This window comes from Serinus canaria, chromosome 2, assembly GCF_022539315.1.
Source record: "Serinus canaria isolate serCan28SL12 chromosome 2, serCan2020, whole genome shotgun sequence".
In the NCBI taxonomy this organism is placed as follows: Eukaryota; Metazoa; Chordata; class Aves; order Passeriformes; family Fringillidae; genus Serinus; species Serinus canaria.
Genome location: NC_066315.1, coordinates 66,328,943 through 66,347,506, shown reverse-complemented (window position 1 = coordinate 66,347,506; position 18,564 = coordinate 66,328,943). Strand labels below are relative to the sequence as shown.

At 40.5% G+C, this 18,564-nt stretch overlaps 1 protein-coding gene across 3 annotated transcripts in view; it reads left to right on the top strand.

Annotated features, from left to right (window-relative positions):
* Positions 1-18,564, top strand: part of DSP (desmoplakin) — a 39,157-nt gene that overhangs the window by 15,409 nt on the left and 5,184 nt on the right. The window contains exons 6-23 of one of the 3 annotated variants that reach the window (XM_009089812.4): positions 148-198; positions 1,238-1,399; positions 2,342-2,446; positions 3,617-3,712; positions 3,921-4,046; positions 4,812-4,964; positions 5,993-6,147; positions 6,546-6,672; positions 7,183-7,387; positions 7,898-8,115; positions 8,853-9,019; positions 9,359-9,497; positions 11,530-11,723; positions 12,581-12,743; positions 13,344-13,427; positions 14,332-14,439; positions 15,075-15,173; positions 16,007-16,504. In XM_009089812.4, coding sequence (XP_009088060.1) covers positions 148-198; positions 1,238-1,399; positions 2,342-2,446; positions 3,617-3,712; positions 3,921-4,046; positions 4,812-4,964; positions 5,993-6,147; positions 6,546-6,672; positions 7,183-7,387; positions 7,898-8,115; positions 8,853-9,019; positions 9,359-9,497; positions 11,530-11,723; positions 12,581-12,743; positions 13,344-13,427; positions 14,332-14,439; positions 15,075-15,173; positions 16,007-16,504 — 2,850 coding nt within the window. Of the gene's footprint in view, positions 1-147; positions 199-1,237; positions 1,400-2,341; positions 2,447-3,616; positions 3,713-3,920; positions 4,047-4,811; positions 4,965-5,992; positions 6,148-6,545; positions 6,673-7,182; positions 7,388-7,897; positions 8,116-8,852; positions 9,020-9,358; positions 9,498-11,529; positions 11,724-12,580; positions 12,744-13,343; positions 13,428-14,331; positions 14,440-15,074; positions 15,174-16,006; positions 18,299-18,564 lie in introns of all 3 variants that reach the window. The other 2 variants (XM_009089740.4, XM_018923279.3) reach the window with 2 other exon arrangements.

The window sequence follows — 18,564 nt, the reverse complement described above, 5'->3', positions numbered from 1 at the left end:
TGGAGCAAATCTGCTATTGACAGATGTCTCTTGCAGGCATTTGCACGTTACCACCTGCAATTAATATGATATTGACTCTGTAAAGGAAGTAGCAGCAAATAGGCAACTTGTAAAAGGCTCACTAAGTGTTTGCTGTCTCTGTTCCAGCGGGAGAAGGCTGCAGTCCATCAGCTGGAGGAAGAATATGAAGGCCTGCTGGTAAGCAAGGGATGTGGTCATTTCTGAGACCCTGTTTGCTTTATTTCCCTATGTGATTGTCAAGGAACACTTCAGGTTTTGACAGAGTGACAGATGCACATTTAAATAATTCTATTCAGCAGTAAACTGAAAGTGCTTTGTAGTTTCTGAAAGATTCATTTTGAGTCATGGACTTGAGATTAATGCAATGCCTGCTGTATAACTGACTTGTTCTCACAAGGAATTGTCTAGTTTGCACCTGGTGAAGGAAGTTGGTCACTAAGCAGGTGAAGAGTAGACCTCTACCTCCTTAATGGGAGTAAGTGAAGTGATGAAATTAGGCTGTATATGAAGCTTAAAAACTTATTCAAAGGTGGGACTAGAACCAACCAAATTCTGTGTAGGGTTGTGCATCTTCCCTGCTGTGGATCTTCATGTAAAACACAGTGAGAATCTTGTGGAAATGGTTTATTTAACACTTGGGATCAGAATATGATTCCTGGCGACCTGATTTCAAGTAACAGGATGTGTATTATGATGTAAAGACAAAGAATTTTTTCTTGAAGTGTCAACTGTGCAAAAGATGCTGCTATAACATCAAGGATGTACTATGAGCAGCAAATGGAAGCAAAAGGATGTTAAATGTTCAGGCATTTCTTGAACTTCCCCCCATGTCTTTTTGCTTGCCTTCCTACATGTCTGCTACACTTGTGTTAGAAATAACTTTTGGAAGGTGCTGACATCAGGTTCCTATTCTATAAATCTTGACAGGTTGTGCACTGTCTATTGCTAACAGGTTTCATGGTTCAATAAACCCAGGCACATCTGCTGTCAATTGCCAACAGTTTTACAGACCTGTGGGTTTTATTATTTTACTTAAAAAAACCCCAGAACAAAAAACCAACCAACCAACCAAAGCCCCCAAAAAGCCAGAAAGAACCCACCAAAACCAACCAAACAAAAAAAAGGCAAAAGCCATGCTGTGCTCTTAGCTTCCCTTTCTCCACCCAGCTCAGGCATTTATATGTTTATGTCTTCTCATTTCTGTACTTCCTTGCAGAAATATTCCTTTGAGAGAATGGATCAGCTTCGTCAATTCCAGAACCTCATCCAGGCCACCAGCAGAGAGATCATGTGGATCAATGACTGTGAGGAAGAGGAGCTCCTCTATGACTGGAGTGACAGGAACACTGATATTGCCAGGAAGCAGGAGTCCTTCTCTGTAAGATAGCTCAACCTCCCTGTGCTTTCCATCAGCCCTCTCTTGGAATAGTCAGGGAGAAACAGCCTCTCTTGGGAAAGGCTCATCACAGGGTTTCTTCACTCTTTTGAAGTTCCTGGGATTTTTTTTTTAACAGTTTTTTTTTTTTTTTTTTTCCCAATAAAGTAGTATGTATTGACCTTTTGAGTCAGGACAGGACTTTTTTGGAGGATTTTGCTCCCATTCAGGGAGTTCTCACAGTATATTTTGACCTTGGAATGTGGCCTTCTTGGTACAGTCCGCTACAGACCGGTGATCACCTACAGCTTGTGCACGCAGTCATTGTGCTGGCATGCCAAAGTAAGAGACTTGAATCAAGCAGTTTTAATTCTCCCTGTTGGGACTATGCAGGGCTCAGAGATCCCTGTATTTGGTCCTGATTATCTGTCACCAGGAAGCAGAGCTGTGCTCTCTCCCTCTGATAGTTCTGCCAGCAGCGCATTGCACGTGTGGTCGTAGTTTGCCCTGCTCCTTGTCGTCTTTGGGTGTGTAGGGAAATGGAGCATGTGTGTTTGTTTAACCAGCACTGGTGCTGATCACCAAATTGAAAAAGGAATGAAAGTTCACACTATTGTGGAAGTGCCTTTTTTTTAGTTCAGTTGTTCCAGATGTTGCAAGATGCAGTCGTTTTTGCTTCCATTGTTCTTAAGAAGGGCAGAACTTAATGTGCTTTGCTCTCTGAAACAGCAAGCCCAGAGACTAGAATTGAGATGATTGCACCTTCTTTGATTCTACTGTCTTCATAATTAACTTCAGTAGACCTAATGGAAACACTTTATAGTGTTAGAGGGGATAATTTTGTATTATCACAACTCTCTGGGAAATTTTAAGCAAATGAAAGCACTGTTCTGCCTGTGCAGTGTACCTTTGGAGTTAGTTTAATGCTATGTTTTGGTTATTTAGAAACGCATGAGTGAACTGGAGGTTAAAGAAAAAGAACTCAACAAGCTAAAGCAAGAAAGTGACCAGCTAGTGCTCAATCAGCATCCTGCTTCAGACAAAATCGAGGTGAGCTAGACTTTGTGTGATTCACTTGCTCCTTTAGTTGCTACATGGGAAAAGTTCTCGGTGAAAGTTCACATACAAAGTGCTGCATTTGGGCTCAAGAAGGGTTTGCCTGCCCAAAATCATGTCCATTTTCCCCAGCTTTATGGGCTGCTCTAATAAATGTTACGACCTTCCTCTACAAACCTGGCCATTAACAGCTTCATGGAGATAGATGCAAGTAAAAATGAAATAGGGCGTTATCTGAGTGTGTTGAAATTGCTGTATCTTGATTGTGCTGACTACAGTGCAGCAGAATTTATGATAGGAAGGCATGTCATTGCTGTTCTGCTGTCTTAGTAGGCATGTTTTGAAAAAAGCCACACCCTTTGTTGAGGGTTTATGTTTAATCCAAGTGCAAATACTTTCTGCAGCTGAAATTCATAGTGCCTTTCTATGGCTTAGCCAAGACACTTTTGCTTTCACAGCTTGGTGTACACTTACTTTTTAATTAAAGAGGCTGCAACAATTTGGACATTTCATTAGGAGATGCTGTAGTTGTTGCAGTTTCAAGAGTGCATAAGAACTCTGCAACTGAAGAAGCTAAAAAGAAAAAAAAATCCTTTCTGCCTTTCAGTATGTTTACTTGGTTAACTGTTATCATATTGTGCAAAATCCTATTTCTCCTGTAGTCAGTTTCTCTCTTAAAGGAAAGATTCTTTTAAGCTCCAGCAGTGAAGTTAAAGTTGTGTGTAATTTTTTAAAGAATATGCATAACTGCGTGAGTGTTTTGAATCTAAAAACAACCAGCACAAAATATCATGTTTGGAGGTGTTCCCTGAAAGAATGAGAACATGGCCATTTGCAGCTGAAATACTTTATTTGCACTACTGTTTGCGCATTTCACCCCTTATTGTTAACACACCTGGGGCTTTATGTTGGTCAAACAAATCCAGGTCACAAACAGATTTCTCTTTGTGTCTCACAAGCAGGTATTTAACTCGTTTCAGTTAGGTGGATGCTTAGAAGTTGCAAAACCATTTGCATGAATGACATTGTTCTGGTGTCCATGAATTTGCTTTAGCAGATTTTTCATTTGCATTTGTGTGGAGTGTAGATAATTTTGCTTGAGTCTAGGTGTGGGAGAGAGATCAGTGTAGTGGCCTGAATTGTGTCTATTACTGTTTTTCTTAGGCCTACATGGATACATTGCAAACTCAGTGGAGCTGGATTCTTCAGATCACCAAATGTATTGATGTTCATCTGAAGGAGAATGCAGCTTACTTTCAGGTGAGTAGTGATGTGGAGAATTCACACTACTTTTAAAAATGCATGAATCCCATCAAAGATATATTTATTGTAGCGCACTGTTGCAATGTTATAAGTGCTACCATTTTGCCAGAGATGAACTGGGATTTCTCATTAAAGGAGTCCATCAATTTTTAGTAGACATTTTTAAGATCTTCACACAGCCAAATTCACAACTTTTCTCCCGTAGTTCTTTGAAGAGGCCCAAGCCACGGAGTGCTACCTGAAAAACTTACAAGACTCTATCAGAAAGAAGTTCATCTGTGATAAGAGCATGTCACTGCAGACTTTGCTGGAACAGATCAAAGAGCTGGAGGTACTGTCACACTTGCCTGACAGGTTATGTTCTGCTTTTCTGGGAAACCAGCTGCCTTCTTTAGATACCAAATGTAAACCCAAGTGCACTGCAGTGTTTAAATACGGTAGTGTATGAACTTGAGACCATTGTATTTTTAAGTCTGGAATGAGTCCAACAAATCCCCAATTTTCTGACATGCTAACAAACGAAAAAAAATGAAATACTTTTATTCTTATGTGGTAGAATGGATTTTGCCTCAAAGGATAAATGCACTTGATAAATGATTCATCCTGTCACTCTATCACCGCAGTCTCTTTGAAAGGATAGAGGTCAGCTTTTTAGCTGTTTTCTTATCATGAGTTAAGCACTACAGTGCCAAATTGGAGAAAATATGGTCAGTGGTGTAAAAGGCCAATTGATGAAGTCAGGTTTGAAAGTGTAATTGTTGCCTTTTTTTGTTAGCATTCATTTTGTTAGATTCTTTCAATTAATGCCTGTGTTTCTTAAACACCACTTTAACCACATTGAAGATTTGTATGAAAAACCTGCTATGCAAATTTTGCAAAATTTGCATCTTGCCAGAGCTGCAAAGATACTTAGATGTTTCTCAGCTCTTTTTAAAACTGCAGTTTTACATTGTGGGCCAAAGACTCATCCCATTGGAGCTAAAGTTAGTTTTGCCTACTATAAATTCCAGATGTATTCCCTCTCTTAATGAAACAGCGGGAACTAGATGCCTTTTCTTTTTAGAATAAATTTGTAACATATAATTAATCTTTGCAGAATGAACGAGAGAGAATTCTTGAATACAAGAGGCAAGTGCAGAGTTTGGTGAATAAATCCAGGAAGATTGTGCAGCTGAAGCCACGTAACCCAGATTATCGAAGTAACAAGCCCATTATCCTCAAGGCTCTGTGTGACTACAAACAGGATCTGGTATTGTATCCCTTTTTGGCTGAGAATGAGCATGTGTAAACTAGAGCATTTGCAAATTACTTAGTAAGCAGACCATTGAGATGATAGGTATGACCCCTTTATATGCTTTTGGTCAGCTTGAATTTCTTTGACAGAAGAAGCTCTGCCTTTCTTGCCACTATGAATGAAAAAGTAGGTTCTTATTGGTTAATAAATCTAGTCAAAATTACTATTAATAATCTATTAAATAACATTAATACTCATATTTCAAATTACAGCATAAAAGTCTTGTTGATAATAAGATTGAAATTCTTGTAGAGAGTCCTCTCAGCATTGACACTTTTTTTTTTTTTGGTGATTGCTCACCTTTCCAGTGCCTCTCTGGATCCTTAGGTGAACAATTCATCTAACAAAAGTGAGGAATATACAGTTATTCATTGGTATTCCCATTTCTTTTCTGGATGGGCTATGAGATGAATTATGTTTTTACTTCCTCCTCAGTACTGAGGCTACTTGGGTTTATTTCTGTTTTTTTTTTCTTAACAATAAATTTAGATGTGCTTTCTGCTTATGTGCTTCTTCCTGCACAATGGCCACATCTGTGGCTGCCCGGTGTCAGGATCTCTGGCAGTTGGAGCTGGTGAATCTGGCTCTGCCACACTCACTCCCAGTCCCTTTGCAACTATGGATGCAGCACTAAATGTCCTCATGCCCTCAGCTCGCTGGCTGAAAGCCATGCATGGTTACGTAGTTTACCAGGCCATGTGTCCATATTCAGTCTTGTTGGGGCAAGCCCCTGGTCTGATGATCTAGCACTCTGGGGTTGTCTGGCTCACCCTTGGGCTTTTTTGGGTTTTCTTCACATGGAAACCAGATTCAGGGAGAAGGGCTTGATCTGTACTGATCTATTGCCCCAGTGTGAAGCTGAGATGCCCACCCAGACCAGCTGGGAAGCGCTTCTGTGACCTAGGTGCATCTCCCTTGTCTGTCTCCCCTGGAAGGCCCACCTTAGTTAACTAGGGAAAAACCCTGTTCTGCATCCCTTGCAGAAAACGGTGCGCAAAGGCGATGAGTGCATCCTGAAGGACAACAACGAGCGCAGCAAGTGGCTGGTGACCGGCCCCGGAGGAGTGGACATGCTGGTGCCATCTGTCAGCCTTATCATCCCACCCCCCAATCCATTGGCAGTGGATCTTGCTACCAAGTGAGTTGCTGCCTGAGTTTGGACACTTGCCACTGGGGTTAGAGTTCACTCAAAATAGCAACCAGTCACAAAATATGTTCTGTGCCTTGCTCAGAGTGCTCTCCCCCTGCCCCTTAAAGGTGAGGGGTTAAGTACTAGACCCTTGACTTGAGGAAACTCACTTCAGTGAAACTTGCTGGGATCTAGGTTGGGCCCTAGAAATGTTTAAAAGTTAATGTCTATGCAGTTTTTCTCATCTGTACTAATGAAAGTCATATATAAATTAATTTCCAAGATTTTTTCAAGTAGAGAACGAGCCTTAACATGCTCCACATTTGGTGGATGTTTCTTGGGATGTTTTGTAGCTGTGCTACAAGGACAGATGCATTTTGATCATGCTTTTTTTTCCTTCATACCAGAATTGAGCAATACTATGAAGCTATTTTAGCATTGTGGAACCAGCTGTATATCAACATGAAGAGCCTGGTGTCCTGGCATTACTGCATGATTGACATTGAGAAAATCAGAGCCATGACTATTGCCAAGGTAAAACACCAGCTGGCCTTGCCTGCAGACCAGAGACATCCATGACCTGATGTCTGCTGTCCCAAGCAGACCCTGCTGTATCCTGTGCAGATTTATGTTTTACAAAACCATAGGCCTTCCTTTTGCTAGGTTGCACAGAAACTCACACATATTGGAGTTGTAATTTTATTAAAGGAGAAACAGATAAGCAGGAAGATTAGCTAAGGGAATTTATTACATACTTGCTGTATTAGCTCCCACTGTACAGGGGCATGGATAAACAGAGTAAGAGGTAGAATTTCAAACTGCTGTTAAGCTATCCTCATTACCATCATTTCATACCTTAACTCTCATGGTACTCTTAGCACCATACTTTTAGAGGCAGCCTAGTTAGGATTTATTCTAAAGTGTGATTACTTTGGGTTTTTTATAGGTTTATTAGTTTGTTCCTTAATGATTAACTAGTCATCAAACTTCCCCAATTGGTTTTTTTTCCCTTTTATTTCAAAATTACCTTCTTCCTTATTTCAGCTGAAAACAATGCGTAAGGAAGATTACCAAAAAATAATAACTGACCTGGAGATCCATTATCAAGAATTCCTCAGAAACAGCCAAGGCTCAGAGATGTTTGGTGATGAAGACAAACGAAAGATCCAGACTCAGTTCACTGATGCTCAGAAGCACTACCAAACCTTGATCATACAACTCCCTAATCAACCACGACCACCACAAACAGGTTTGTTGTCATCCTGGCTTTTGTAGAGTTTGGGTTGCTGGGGTTTCTTTGTGCCAGAGGTGGCTGGTTGTGCATTCTTTTATGTGAAAATGTTCTCTTCAACATATGACTAGGAATGTGTTCAAGAATTGTTCTGTTGTCTCCCAACAGAACAAAACTGGCCATGCACAGGAGAGTGCATGGCTCCTTCCTATGATGGGAGTCTGGGAATAGAGCTCTAAAATTCATGGAACTTGCTGAGAGAATGAGAGGAATTTAGTCCATCTGATACATTTTCTATTATTAGGAAGCTAAATCTCACTGCTGCATTTTAGGAAGCAAGTTTATATTTTTGTGAAGGAGAGATTTCATTCCCTGAAACAGCTGCCTAAGGGTCCAGATCTTCCACCTATTCTCAGTTCTACAGGTCAACTCAGTGCTTGGATCACTTGGACACTGCCTTGGCTTCCTACATGTTCCTGCTCAGTTCTCTGGCAGTTGATGCTTACCCAAATCATTTTACCATTTCAGTGGTCCCAACTGAGTGCTGTCCTGTGGGTTCCTCAAACACCATAATCGTTAATGAGAGAAACCGAGAGTATGAGAAGCAGGAGGCCTGGCTGCTGATGGAGCTTCAGAAACTTCGGCGTCAGATTGAAGCTGCTGAGATTCAGATGGTTCAAAGAGCTCCTCTTGGTGTGGATCAAGGGGCTATGCATGACTTTTCAGCCAGAATAAAGGACTTAGAGGTAACTGTGGATGTTTGTCTTTGAGCATCTCAAGCTCTGTATGACTCTGTGCTGCAGTTCTGTTTATGATCAGCTGGGAAAGACACACATCCTGTGGAGAATAATATCAGTTGGAAGCTAACCATATTGATTTGGGTTAGAATTTACCTTCCAAGTAGAAGAAGTTGACTCCTGAATTTTAGAAATCAAATTCTGCAAGGCAAGAAATATAGAAGGACTGATGTCAGGTCTCTGTGAGTTCATGTTACGCCTCATCCAGAGTAAAGCACCATTAAAATCCTTTTCCAACGACTTCACTTAACCCACCTACCTGTAAAGTGCTGTCTGTAGGATACAGACTGGATAAACGAGACTTACTGTCCCTCTCCTAGCTCTTAGAGTTGTAGAAGACCATGGAGGGAAGATTGGTAAAAGGTAACAAGTTTGGCATATGAGAAATTCCCGTGGGGAAATGAGGTTGCAAAGGTCTCAAGAGCAGAAGGACCTTGGCATGTCAGAGCTGAGTTTTGGAGTGTAGATGCTTAAAAAGACATATGACCTATTGTGGGCAAAAAAGAAACTGCTCAGTAGTGCGTGCTTTGAAGAAAGCAAGCTCAGCCACTTCTTCAGTCCTCAGTCAAGCTGGTTATGTAAGAGCAGGCTGCTTGGATAAGGAGACCAATTCCTTGTGAATATAGAATAGAATGATCATTCAGCCAACCAAAAATGTGTAAACCAGGCATTCTCTTTTTCCTTAGGGTGTGCAGAACGACTCTCAAATAATGGCTGAAACCCTCAATAAGCATAAGGACTTGCTGCCTAACTTCAGAGGCTGTGAGAAGTATGTGTACTTGCAATCAGAGATAAATGCCCTCTTTCAAAAACTGGAAAATATTAATGGTGTTTCTGCTGGCTACTTAGACAGGTAAGTAAATTGAGGCTTTTGCAATAAATATTCACTGTCTCCCATAATTCATAGTCCAGAAAGCTGCCTTTTGTTAAAGTAGTGTAAAATTAAACCTTCTCTGCAAATTGTGTACATGTTGATAGAAACAGACACATGAATTTCTTCTCTTTTCTGGAGCACTTTAAAAAAGAAGGTGAGAAGAGTGGCTATCACATAAATTTCTTGTATTACCTATTCTCTTTAGCCAATCATCTGCAATTAATTAAAAATATCACTGTTCCTTCCTTAGTCCTTATATATAATAGATTAGTCCTTAGTCTTCCTTATAACGGATTTGCCTTGTATCATTTATTTTAGCTTGAATGCACTGAGGTGTCTGCTCCAGGTTATTCTGCAAACAGAAGATGTGATCAGAGTTTATGAAGTCAGGCTGTCTGAAGAAGAGACTGTTCCTCTGGATCTTGATAAAGTGGAGGCTTATCGCGCTTGTCTGAAGGTGAGGGGCCAAAACCCAAGGGCACCGCAAAACAAAATCTGTCATGCCAGCACTGATCTATTGAGCTGGGGGGAACCCTTCCAAAACCACAGGAGGTAGAAATGCTGATCCTGTTGTATTTTATGTATAGACATACAATATTTTGTAAATCAGGCACATTCTTGCTGGCTGGTCCAGGGAGGGGATTGTCCTCCTCTGCACTGGTGCACCCTCCCCTTGAGTCCTGTGTTCAGTTTTGGGTGCCACAAGATAAAAAATAAATAAAGTTAATAGATAGCGTCCAAAGGAGGGGTGTGAGAATGGTGAAGGGCTTTGGGGAAGCTGTATGAGGAGTGGCTGAGGTCACTTGGTCAGCTCAGCCTGGAAAAGAAAAGACTGAGGGGAGACCTTGTTGCAGTTACAACTTGTTCAAAAGGGCAAGAGGAGGGGCAGACTTTGATCTCTTTTCTGTGGTGACCAATGAAAGGACCTAAGGGAACAGGAAGGAGCCGTGTCAGGGGAAGTTTAGGTTGGATGTCAGGAAAAGGTTCTTCATCCAGAAGTGGGCTGGGCACTGGAACAGGCTCCCCAGGGAAGTAGTCGCAGCACCAAGCCTGACAGAGTTCAAGAAGGATTTGGACAGTGCTGTCAGGCATGTAATGTGACTCTTGAGGTGTCCTGTGCAAGGCCAGGAGTTGGATTCAATGATCCTTGTGGGTCATTTCCAACTCAGGAAACTATGATTCTATGAAATTATTGAAAGTAACGTACAGGTTATTACTTCTTCCACCCCCTGGTTTTGGCTGTCCCCACAGCTGTTTGGAAGGTTTCTCTAGCTCTCATTTGACATGACAAAAAGGTAGCTGGGTTGTGCTCCATTTGCACCACCTACACACTTTTTCCCTACTAAAGACAAGAACAGCAAATAATGAAAGAGTTCTTCTTCTTCCAAATGCATTCAGTGTACAAAAGGACCAGCAGATAAAGCCAGATAAAAGACTGGATCTGCAAGACAACTTTGTGCTCAGCAAGGCAGATATTTCCCTTTTCCCCTTGTACAGGCTGAATACTTTTCACTCTAAGCTTTGACATAGACTCTGTAGCAAAACCAGGACACTCAATAAACACTCAAATTTACATCTTACACCTAGAGAACAACAAGGGCAATTAATAAGCCTACATACAAGAAAGGAGATACTGCCTTAAATCTACATTCACTAGTGATAAACACAGATAATAGTGTACAGAAATGGGTTACAGAGACCTTCCATGCAGCTGGGAGTTGTTCTTAGCTGGTGCAAATTTGAGCTACAAAAAAAAAAAAAAAAACAAACCCCAAAAAACAAACAAAAAAAAAAAAAAAAACCCACCAAAAACCAACCAAAAAAGCTTGAGCATTTCACTGAAGGCTGTAGTTATCCCTATGACTGGGAAAGCAAGGCAGACCTTATATACAGCCCATGCTGTATATTCCCTTTGGTGATGCCCACAGTATGCAGGTATGTGTACCTAAACAAATGTGGGTGTGGGTGTGTGTGTGTGTGAAGAAATATCTCCATGGAAGCTGTTTATAAAAGTGTAACTGGGAAAACAAGGACAAAAAAAAAAAAAAAAATCAGTGCAGATTTTTAGATGTTTAAAAACTGGATATGTCACTCCTGATTCCACAGCTGCTGCAAGTGCAGGAATCTTTTATACTTCAGTGAAATTTTCTAGTTAGTTGTTTCTAGGAACAAGCAAGGCTCTTGTTCTGCTCTGGTAACTGCTCTGCAGAGCTCTGAGAAACTGAAATGTTGGCTTCAGAATATAATAGAGGGCTTTGGTTTAGCGAATTATTTAGTCTAACTTAAAACACATTTTTAAGCTGAGCTGTTTACCAAAATAGGTGTTTCACTTTAAATAGTTTAAGTCCAGCTGACATCACTATACCTACCTTCCTGAGTTAAAAACAACATACTTAGATCCCAACATACTGTGCATGCTGTTAAATTGGTTAAGGATCGGTATGTTCTCAAGAATAAATTAAATGACAGCATTTTGGTTTTTTCTCCAGAAAATGAAAGCAGACCTAAATATGAAGAAGTCATTACTGAATACCTTGGAAAATGAGCTGCAGAGAACACTTCAGCTTCACTCACAGTCTTGCCAGTCATACACCCTGTATGACATGGACATTGGAAAGTACTGTGACAAAGTCACCCAGCTCATTGACCGCTGGCAGAGGGCTGATAAGCAGATAGATAACAGGTTTGTTCATGTTTTCAGAGCATTTTCCTTATTGCTATTGCAACCAAGATCATCTTAGCAGTGAATTCTAAAAGACCTGATGTGCACTAATCTTTGCTTCCAAAGGACAAATGGTGACTTCAGAGCAATGACTTGAGCTATTGTGAATAGGTTGAACATACTTCAAAAGGAATTGTGTAAGACCAAGCAGAAAAATGTAGTTAGCTGTGCAAATGTCTAATCTATGTGCTAAAGAGTTGTTAAAAAAAAAAATAATTCTTGCTAATGTTCTTGGATTAAGTACTTCCAGTCAGCATTTTCCCCCTCAAAAAAGCAACCATGCTTATTCCTCAACACCCTGTACTTGAGGGTTAAAAAACTAACACTAAGAATGAAGTAATAAAATTGAACCTTGAATCTGAATTGTGAACAGAAGGCATATTCTGATTGTTTGAGGGGGAGAGGTGGAGGTTGGGATATGGCTTGTTTTGTTTTGTTTTTTATCTGAGGACAAAATGTAGTCCTAACTGGTTGCTGGTTCTTCAGTGAAAATTGAGAACAAGAGTACTGAAGTCAGCAAACTTGATTTTTATTACTACAAGTTTTATTTATTCCTCACTTTGACAGAAAGGCCAAACTTCTGTGTATTACAGTCTTACTCAAAAGTGAGGTATTAAAACCCCATATTGGGGGTTTAATAACCAGTACAATTCTCATTTATTTAAAATTTTTGTTCAGAATCTCCTTTTCAGAGCTTCCCATAATTTTATGTGAGTTTATTTGTGTCTTATTTCTGAAAACTGTGTAAAGAGAGAGAAAGAGAATGCACTTTGAGAGAGAATTTCCATTTTGACAGGTTTTTCCCTTTTTTTCCCTAGGTCATGGGATTTAGAAAGGCAGATCAAACAGCTGAAAACCTACCGAGATCTCTACCAGGCTCTTAGCAAGTGGATGTGTGATGCCAAGCGCCGGCAGGATGCTATTGAGTCCATGAAGCTGTGTGATTCCAACACTATCATGAGATACCTACATGATCAGAAGGTAGGCAGCACCTGAATGAGTTGTCTTCAGCTAGTTGGATTGAAATTGTTTTGCTACACAGAAAATATCAGGATCAACACAGTCTGCAATACAGTGCCCTGTTTTGAATTATAAAGTATGCAAGCTACCAAAAAACACCACATATGTAGAAGGCAGGAGGGAGGAAATATTATTGTCCTCATTACTTTCTGTCAGCACTGCAACAGATTATGAACAAGACTGCGTTTGGCTCCTACACATTCACTGACACTTTTACACATCAGCTTTGAATTAATTCAAGGCACTGTAAGAATCAGCTTATGGGACAAATTACATCACAAAAATAAAAATCAAGTAAATACATCTAAGCTAAAGTCAAGGAACTCTGCCTTCCCAGCACTGGAGGTTTTTCAGTTGTTGAGCATTCTCTGAGAAAAACCTTCTCATGCCCAAAGAGCTTGCAGTTGTAAAAACTGCCCAGGTACAGGTCCTTTCAGGTCTCAGCCTCAGGGGCTGCAGTAGTCCCCTGCAGCAGGTGCTTTCTGATAGAGGCAGTGTGTACAGGAGGAAATACTGGTAAATCTTGCAGGTGTGTTTCACGGCTCACTTTTCTCTTGGCAGAACTTGCACAGTGAAATCTGTGGGAAGCGAGACAAAGTCGAGGAGCTTCTCAAGCATGCAGATCAGTGCTCAGCTGCAATTAAGGTACTTGGATCTCAGCATTTTTGTGGGGTGTGGTTTTTCATGGTCAGGCACATCTCATTGTCTCTGCTCTGCTGACGGGTGAAAAGTCAGCTCCCTGATGTGTGTGTACAGAAATTGCTGGGGTGAAGTACTTTTGAGTAGAAAACACAATAAAAGCAATTTGGGTACTTGCCACCTGAAGACTATGAGATCATGCAGCAGATACCAGTGAGAGCTTCTCTTCAGGTGAATCAAAGCCTCCTTTTAGCCAGACCAAATTTTCCAGTTCATGTGTTAAAAAACATAAGGAAGTCAAGAACAGATTGGTGCTTAACAAATGAGGTTTGATTAGGATCTGATCTAGGAGGCAAGACAAATGCAGATTAGCAGGAGGAATGGTGTGCAACAGTCATGAAAACCAAAAACATACAGAGGGAATGGTTTTGTGGTCCTTGAATTTTTATGTCACCTTTATATCCGTGCTTTCTCCAGCTCAATCTTACTCTCTGTGACAAAGATTTTGCTATATATGTGACATGGCATATGTGATACAAAAGAGACTTATTTCTGATGAAGTTTTGGTGGATAACAGTACTTAGACTAGTTACTCCTATGAATCTTTTCAGTTCTGTGTAGCCCTCAACTTACAGAAACAGTTGTCTTCTTGTTTTTGTGAAATGTTTTTCCTCTTTTCTCCTTGTCATTCTTCTCCATGAATCTCCACAGGGATACTTGACCTGATGAGCTTCTGTTTATGACAGAGGATCATCTTTACATGGTCAGAAATATAAGCAAAGGGAAAATGTAGCTTTTCATTAAGGAAACAAAGCCAAATAACCCCAAAAACGTGCATTTTCTGAAATAGTTTCACAGAGAATTCTTTGGCAGTTTCTAAATGGGTCTTGCTTTTTGTCTTATTTTTCAGGATTATGAACTACAGGTTGCTTCCTACAGTTCGGGATTAGAAACATTGCTCAACATACCTATCAAGAAGAGTGTGGTTCAGTCTCCTGCAGTCCTAATTCTACAAGAGGTACCTTTCTTTCCTCCCCTTCAATCTTCTGAATGCATTTGTTTGTCTGTATGAGCCCTTGTGAGTCATACCCAGCAGTGTTCTAACACTTAGCACTGTCCCTGGTAATGTGCACTAAGCACGCAAGCACAAGAATTAGTGCAGAATAGTCATTGTGCTGTAAAATCAGATCTGAGCTTGTGCAGACATTAGATTAGCCCTCAGGAATTTACCTCATTCCTATGCAGTGTCCACTGCATACATACTGTGAGAAAGGCAGATTCTTGCCCCAAGTGGTTTAGTCACTTTCAGCCTGGGAATTAACTGCTATTAAAAATTTATCTTGGGTTACTTGTGACTGTCAGACAGGAAGAGCGTGATGAACCCGGGATGAAGGCTTGAATTTAATATCACATCAGCAGTGGGGGGCAAACAATCCTGAAAAACCAAGAAAAGGTGTGGATTTTTTGTAAGGAAGAACTCACACTTTTAGGGTCCTCAGAAAGTCATGTAAATTTGTGAGGAGTAGAATCTGCTTTTTACTTTGTCGAGTGATGTGTTTGCTCAAGTAAATTGGAATCCTTTAAATGGTCTGGACATAGGTATGTTTGTGTCTAACTCTAGTACAAGCTGCTAACAATTTGTTTCTTTTCAAGGCTAATGAGGCTCAGTCCCGCTATATAGAGCTTCTTACGAGATCAGGAGATTATTACAGATTCTTGAGTGAAATGTTAAAAAGCATGGAGGATCTGAAGGTATTCTAAATCTTTTATTTCCTGTAGATTTCATTTTCATCACAGATTAGAAAACTATCACTAATCAGAGGCAGAAAGTACAGTATAAAATAGCTCACAAAACTGTATCCAGAACTCAGAGGTGTCCTACAAAGGAGGCATATCAGCAGTCATGCATCTTTTGTGAAAGAGTACAGTGTTTTACAAAGTGACCTCCAAGGTGGTGTGTGAAGTGAGGTAGAGAACTGGTCTCCTTGGTAAATAAGGATGTGCTCATCAAGGCACATGAGTGGTCCTTCCCTGCTCATCCCAGCCTTGACCTCTGTGACAGCACAGATACCTCAGTGCTGAAAACTTGCTCCTCATGGTCGAGGGCACCTCATTTTAGACCATATTCTAAAGTGGTTTGAAAGAAGCAACTTCTGATTTGATACAGCTCAGTGAAACAGAGAGGCCCATTAAAGAAGTTGCATATATGGAATGTGATTTTCACCTGTTTGAAAACTGGGGAGGTTCTAAAGGTGACTGTTCCATACCTTGCTGGTGAACTTCTGCTAGACCACATTTTACTATCAGTAACACACGTCCCTCCCCGTGTCAAGTATCTTTTCCCCTCTGAAAGTCATTATATGCTGATTTCTGAATAAAGTTTCTGAATAAATAAAGATTCCAGAATTTGTCTTGATGACATTAAATAAGAAAAAGGGGGTTTAGATCTCATTGAAGCAGCAAAAAAATTAATTTTTAAGTTGTCAGTGTTACAACGTATATTTTATTGCATTTGGTGATTTTGAAACAGTTGTCAAAATATTTATGGGAGTTTTTCTATTTGTTTTTCTGCTATCGTGTTGCAGATGAAAAACACCAAAATTGAACTCCTGGAAGAGGAACTCAGACTTGCTAGGGATTCAAATTCAGAGACAAGCAACAAACATAAATTCCTGGAGCAAAATCTGCAGAAGTACCAGATGGACATTTCTCAGCTCAAGGCAAAGCTGATGAGTTTGGAAGAAATGAAAAGACAAGCTGAAATGGATGGAAATTCTGCTAAGCAAAACCTAGACAAATGCTATGCCCAAATAAAGGATCTGAATGACAGAATAACCCGGCTGACTTATGAGACTGAAGATGAGAAAAGGAAAAGGAAGTTGCTGGAGGATAGATATGAGCAGCAGAAGAATGACTATGACCAACTGCAAAAAACAAGGCAAAATGAGAAAGACAGCCTTGGTTGGCAGAAGTTAGAGTCTGAGAAGGTCATCAAGGAGAAGGAGTACGAGATAGAAAGATTAAGAGTTCTTCTTCAGGACGAAGGCACACGGAAGAGGGAGTATGAAAATGAGCTGGCTAAGGTAAGGAACCAGTTTAGCGAGGAGATGAGTAATTTAAAGAACAAGTATGAAACAGAAATTAATATTAAGAAGACAACAATCCAGCAGATAGCTGCACAAAAAGATGATGATGCAAAAGGCCTCAGAGCCCAGGTTGACAGACTGACAAGAGAGAACAGAGACCTTAAGGATGAGATTGTGAGGCTGAACGATGCCATTCTGCAAACAACAGACCAGCGGCGGAGGGCAGAGGAAGATGCTCTCCAGCAGAAGGCTTGCAGTTCTGAGGTGTCCCAGCAGAAGCACCAGTTAGAGCTGGAGCTGAAACAGATCATTCAGCTTCGTGGGGAAGACAACTCAAGATACAAGCAGGCTCTTGAGGAGGCTGCCTCAACTATTCAGGATAAAACTAAGGAGCTGGAAAGGCTAAAGCTTCAGCTTCAGGAAGAGGCTAAAAGCCGATGGGAACTTGAAAATGAATTGGCTAAGGTAAGAAACAGTTATGATGAGGAAATTATTAGTTTAAAGAACAAATATGAAACTGAGATTAATATCACAAAGAACACAATTCATCAGGTCACCATGCAAAAGGAAGAGGAGACAAATAATTATAGAACACAGCTTGATAATGCCATGAGAGAAAATAGGAATTTGTGTGAGGAAATTAGGAGACTGAAGAATACGATAAGTCAGACAACAGATAATCTGCGGAAAATAGAAGAGAATGCTCAGCAGCAGAAGGCAGCTGGCTCAGAGCTTTCTCAGAAGAAGCAGCAGCTGGAGATTGAGCTAAAACAAGTTATTCAGAGACACTCTGATGAAAGCATGCGGTACAAACAGTCACTTGATGATGCTTCTAAAACCATTAAGGAAAGAAACAAAGAGATTGAAAGGCTGAGAAAGTTGTTGGATGTAGAAACAAGTCAGAGGAAAGAAGTGGAGGATGAGAACAGTCAGTTGAAAAGAGTCCAGTTTGACCTGCAGAAAGCGAACACGAGTGCAACTGAGACAATTAACAAACTGAGAATCCAAGAGCAGGAACTGGCCAGACTGAAAATTGACTATGAAAGAGTTTCACAAGAGAAAAAAGGAAGGGATCAAGAAAGTGCAAAGTTCCAGAGCACTGTAAAAGACTTGCAGATCCAGAAACATAAGCTGGAGGAGGAGCTTTGCAGACAGAACAAAAATTTAATGGAGGAAACATCCAGGAGGAAAAAGCTGGAGGAGGAAATAGAAGGCATGAGAAGATCTCTGAGAGACCAATCGGTTAAAATCACTAATCTCACACAGCAGATAGAGGAAGTATCTATTGTAAAGAAGAGGAATGAAGATGACCTTAGACACCAAAGAGAAGTATTAGATGGTCATGTGAGAGAGAAGCAAAGATACATGGAGGAGTTAAGAAAATACACGTCTGATATTGAGACTTTACGTCGTCAGTTGGTCCAAGAACAGGAGCAATTAAAACAGGCTCACCTACGATATGAGCACTTACAGAAAACCTCTGAGGAAAAAAGCAAAGCCTTGAATGAGTGCAAAATAGAGATCGAAAGGCTTCAATCTCTCACCGAGAACCTTACCAAGGAACACTTGTTACTGGAGGAGGAGCTGCGAAATGTTAGATTGGAGTACGATGACCTCAGAATGGTCAGAAATGAAGTTGATGAGAAAAATACCACCATTGCTGAACTAAAGAATCAGCTTCAGATGAGCAGCAAGCAAACCCTGGAGCTTCAGGGGTTGCTTAATGATTTACAGAAAGAAAGGGAAAAATTGAGACAGGAAATTGAAAAATTCCAAAAGCAAGCTCTAGAGGTATTCACACATATTTTGATCCCAGCTTTACTGTTTCTCAAATATATAATTAATTGCAGTGTCGAGTTGAACAAATTAATTCACTCTTTGCTGTTTGAAGTCACTGTGCTTGAGACTAACATTCCCTTTATGACCCTTCCTCATGGTTAAGTTTTAAAGAAAAATGGCAGGATTTGGCCACTTCCTTAACCTCTTTACTTACTCCGTGGGAGCTGTTCTAGGGAGCCATAAGCTCTCATCATGTAGGAGAGCTTTGTTCTCAGGCC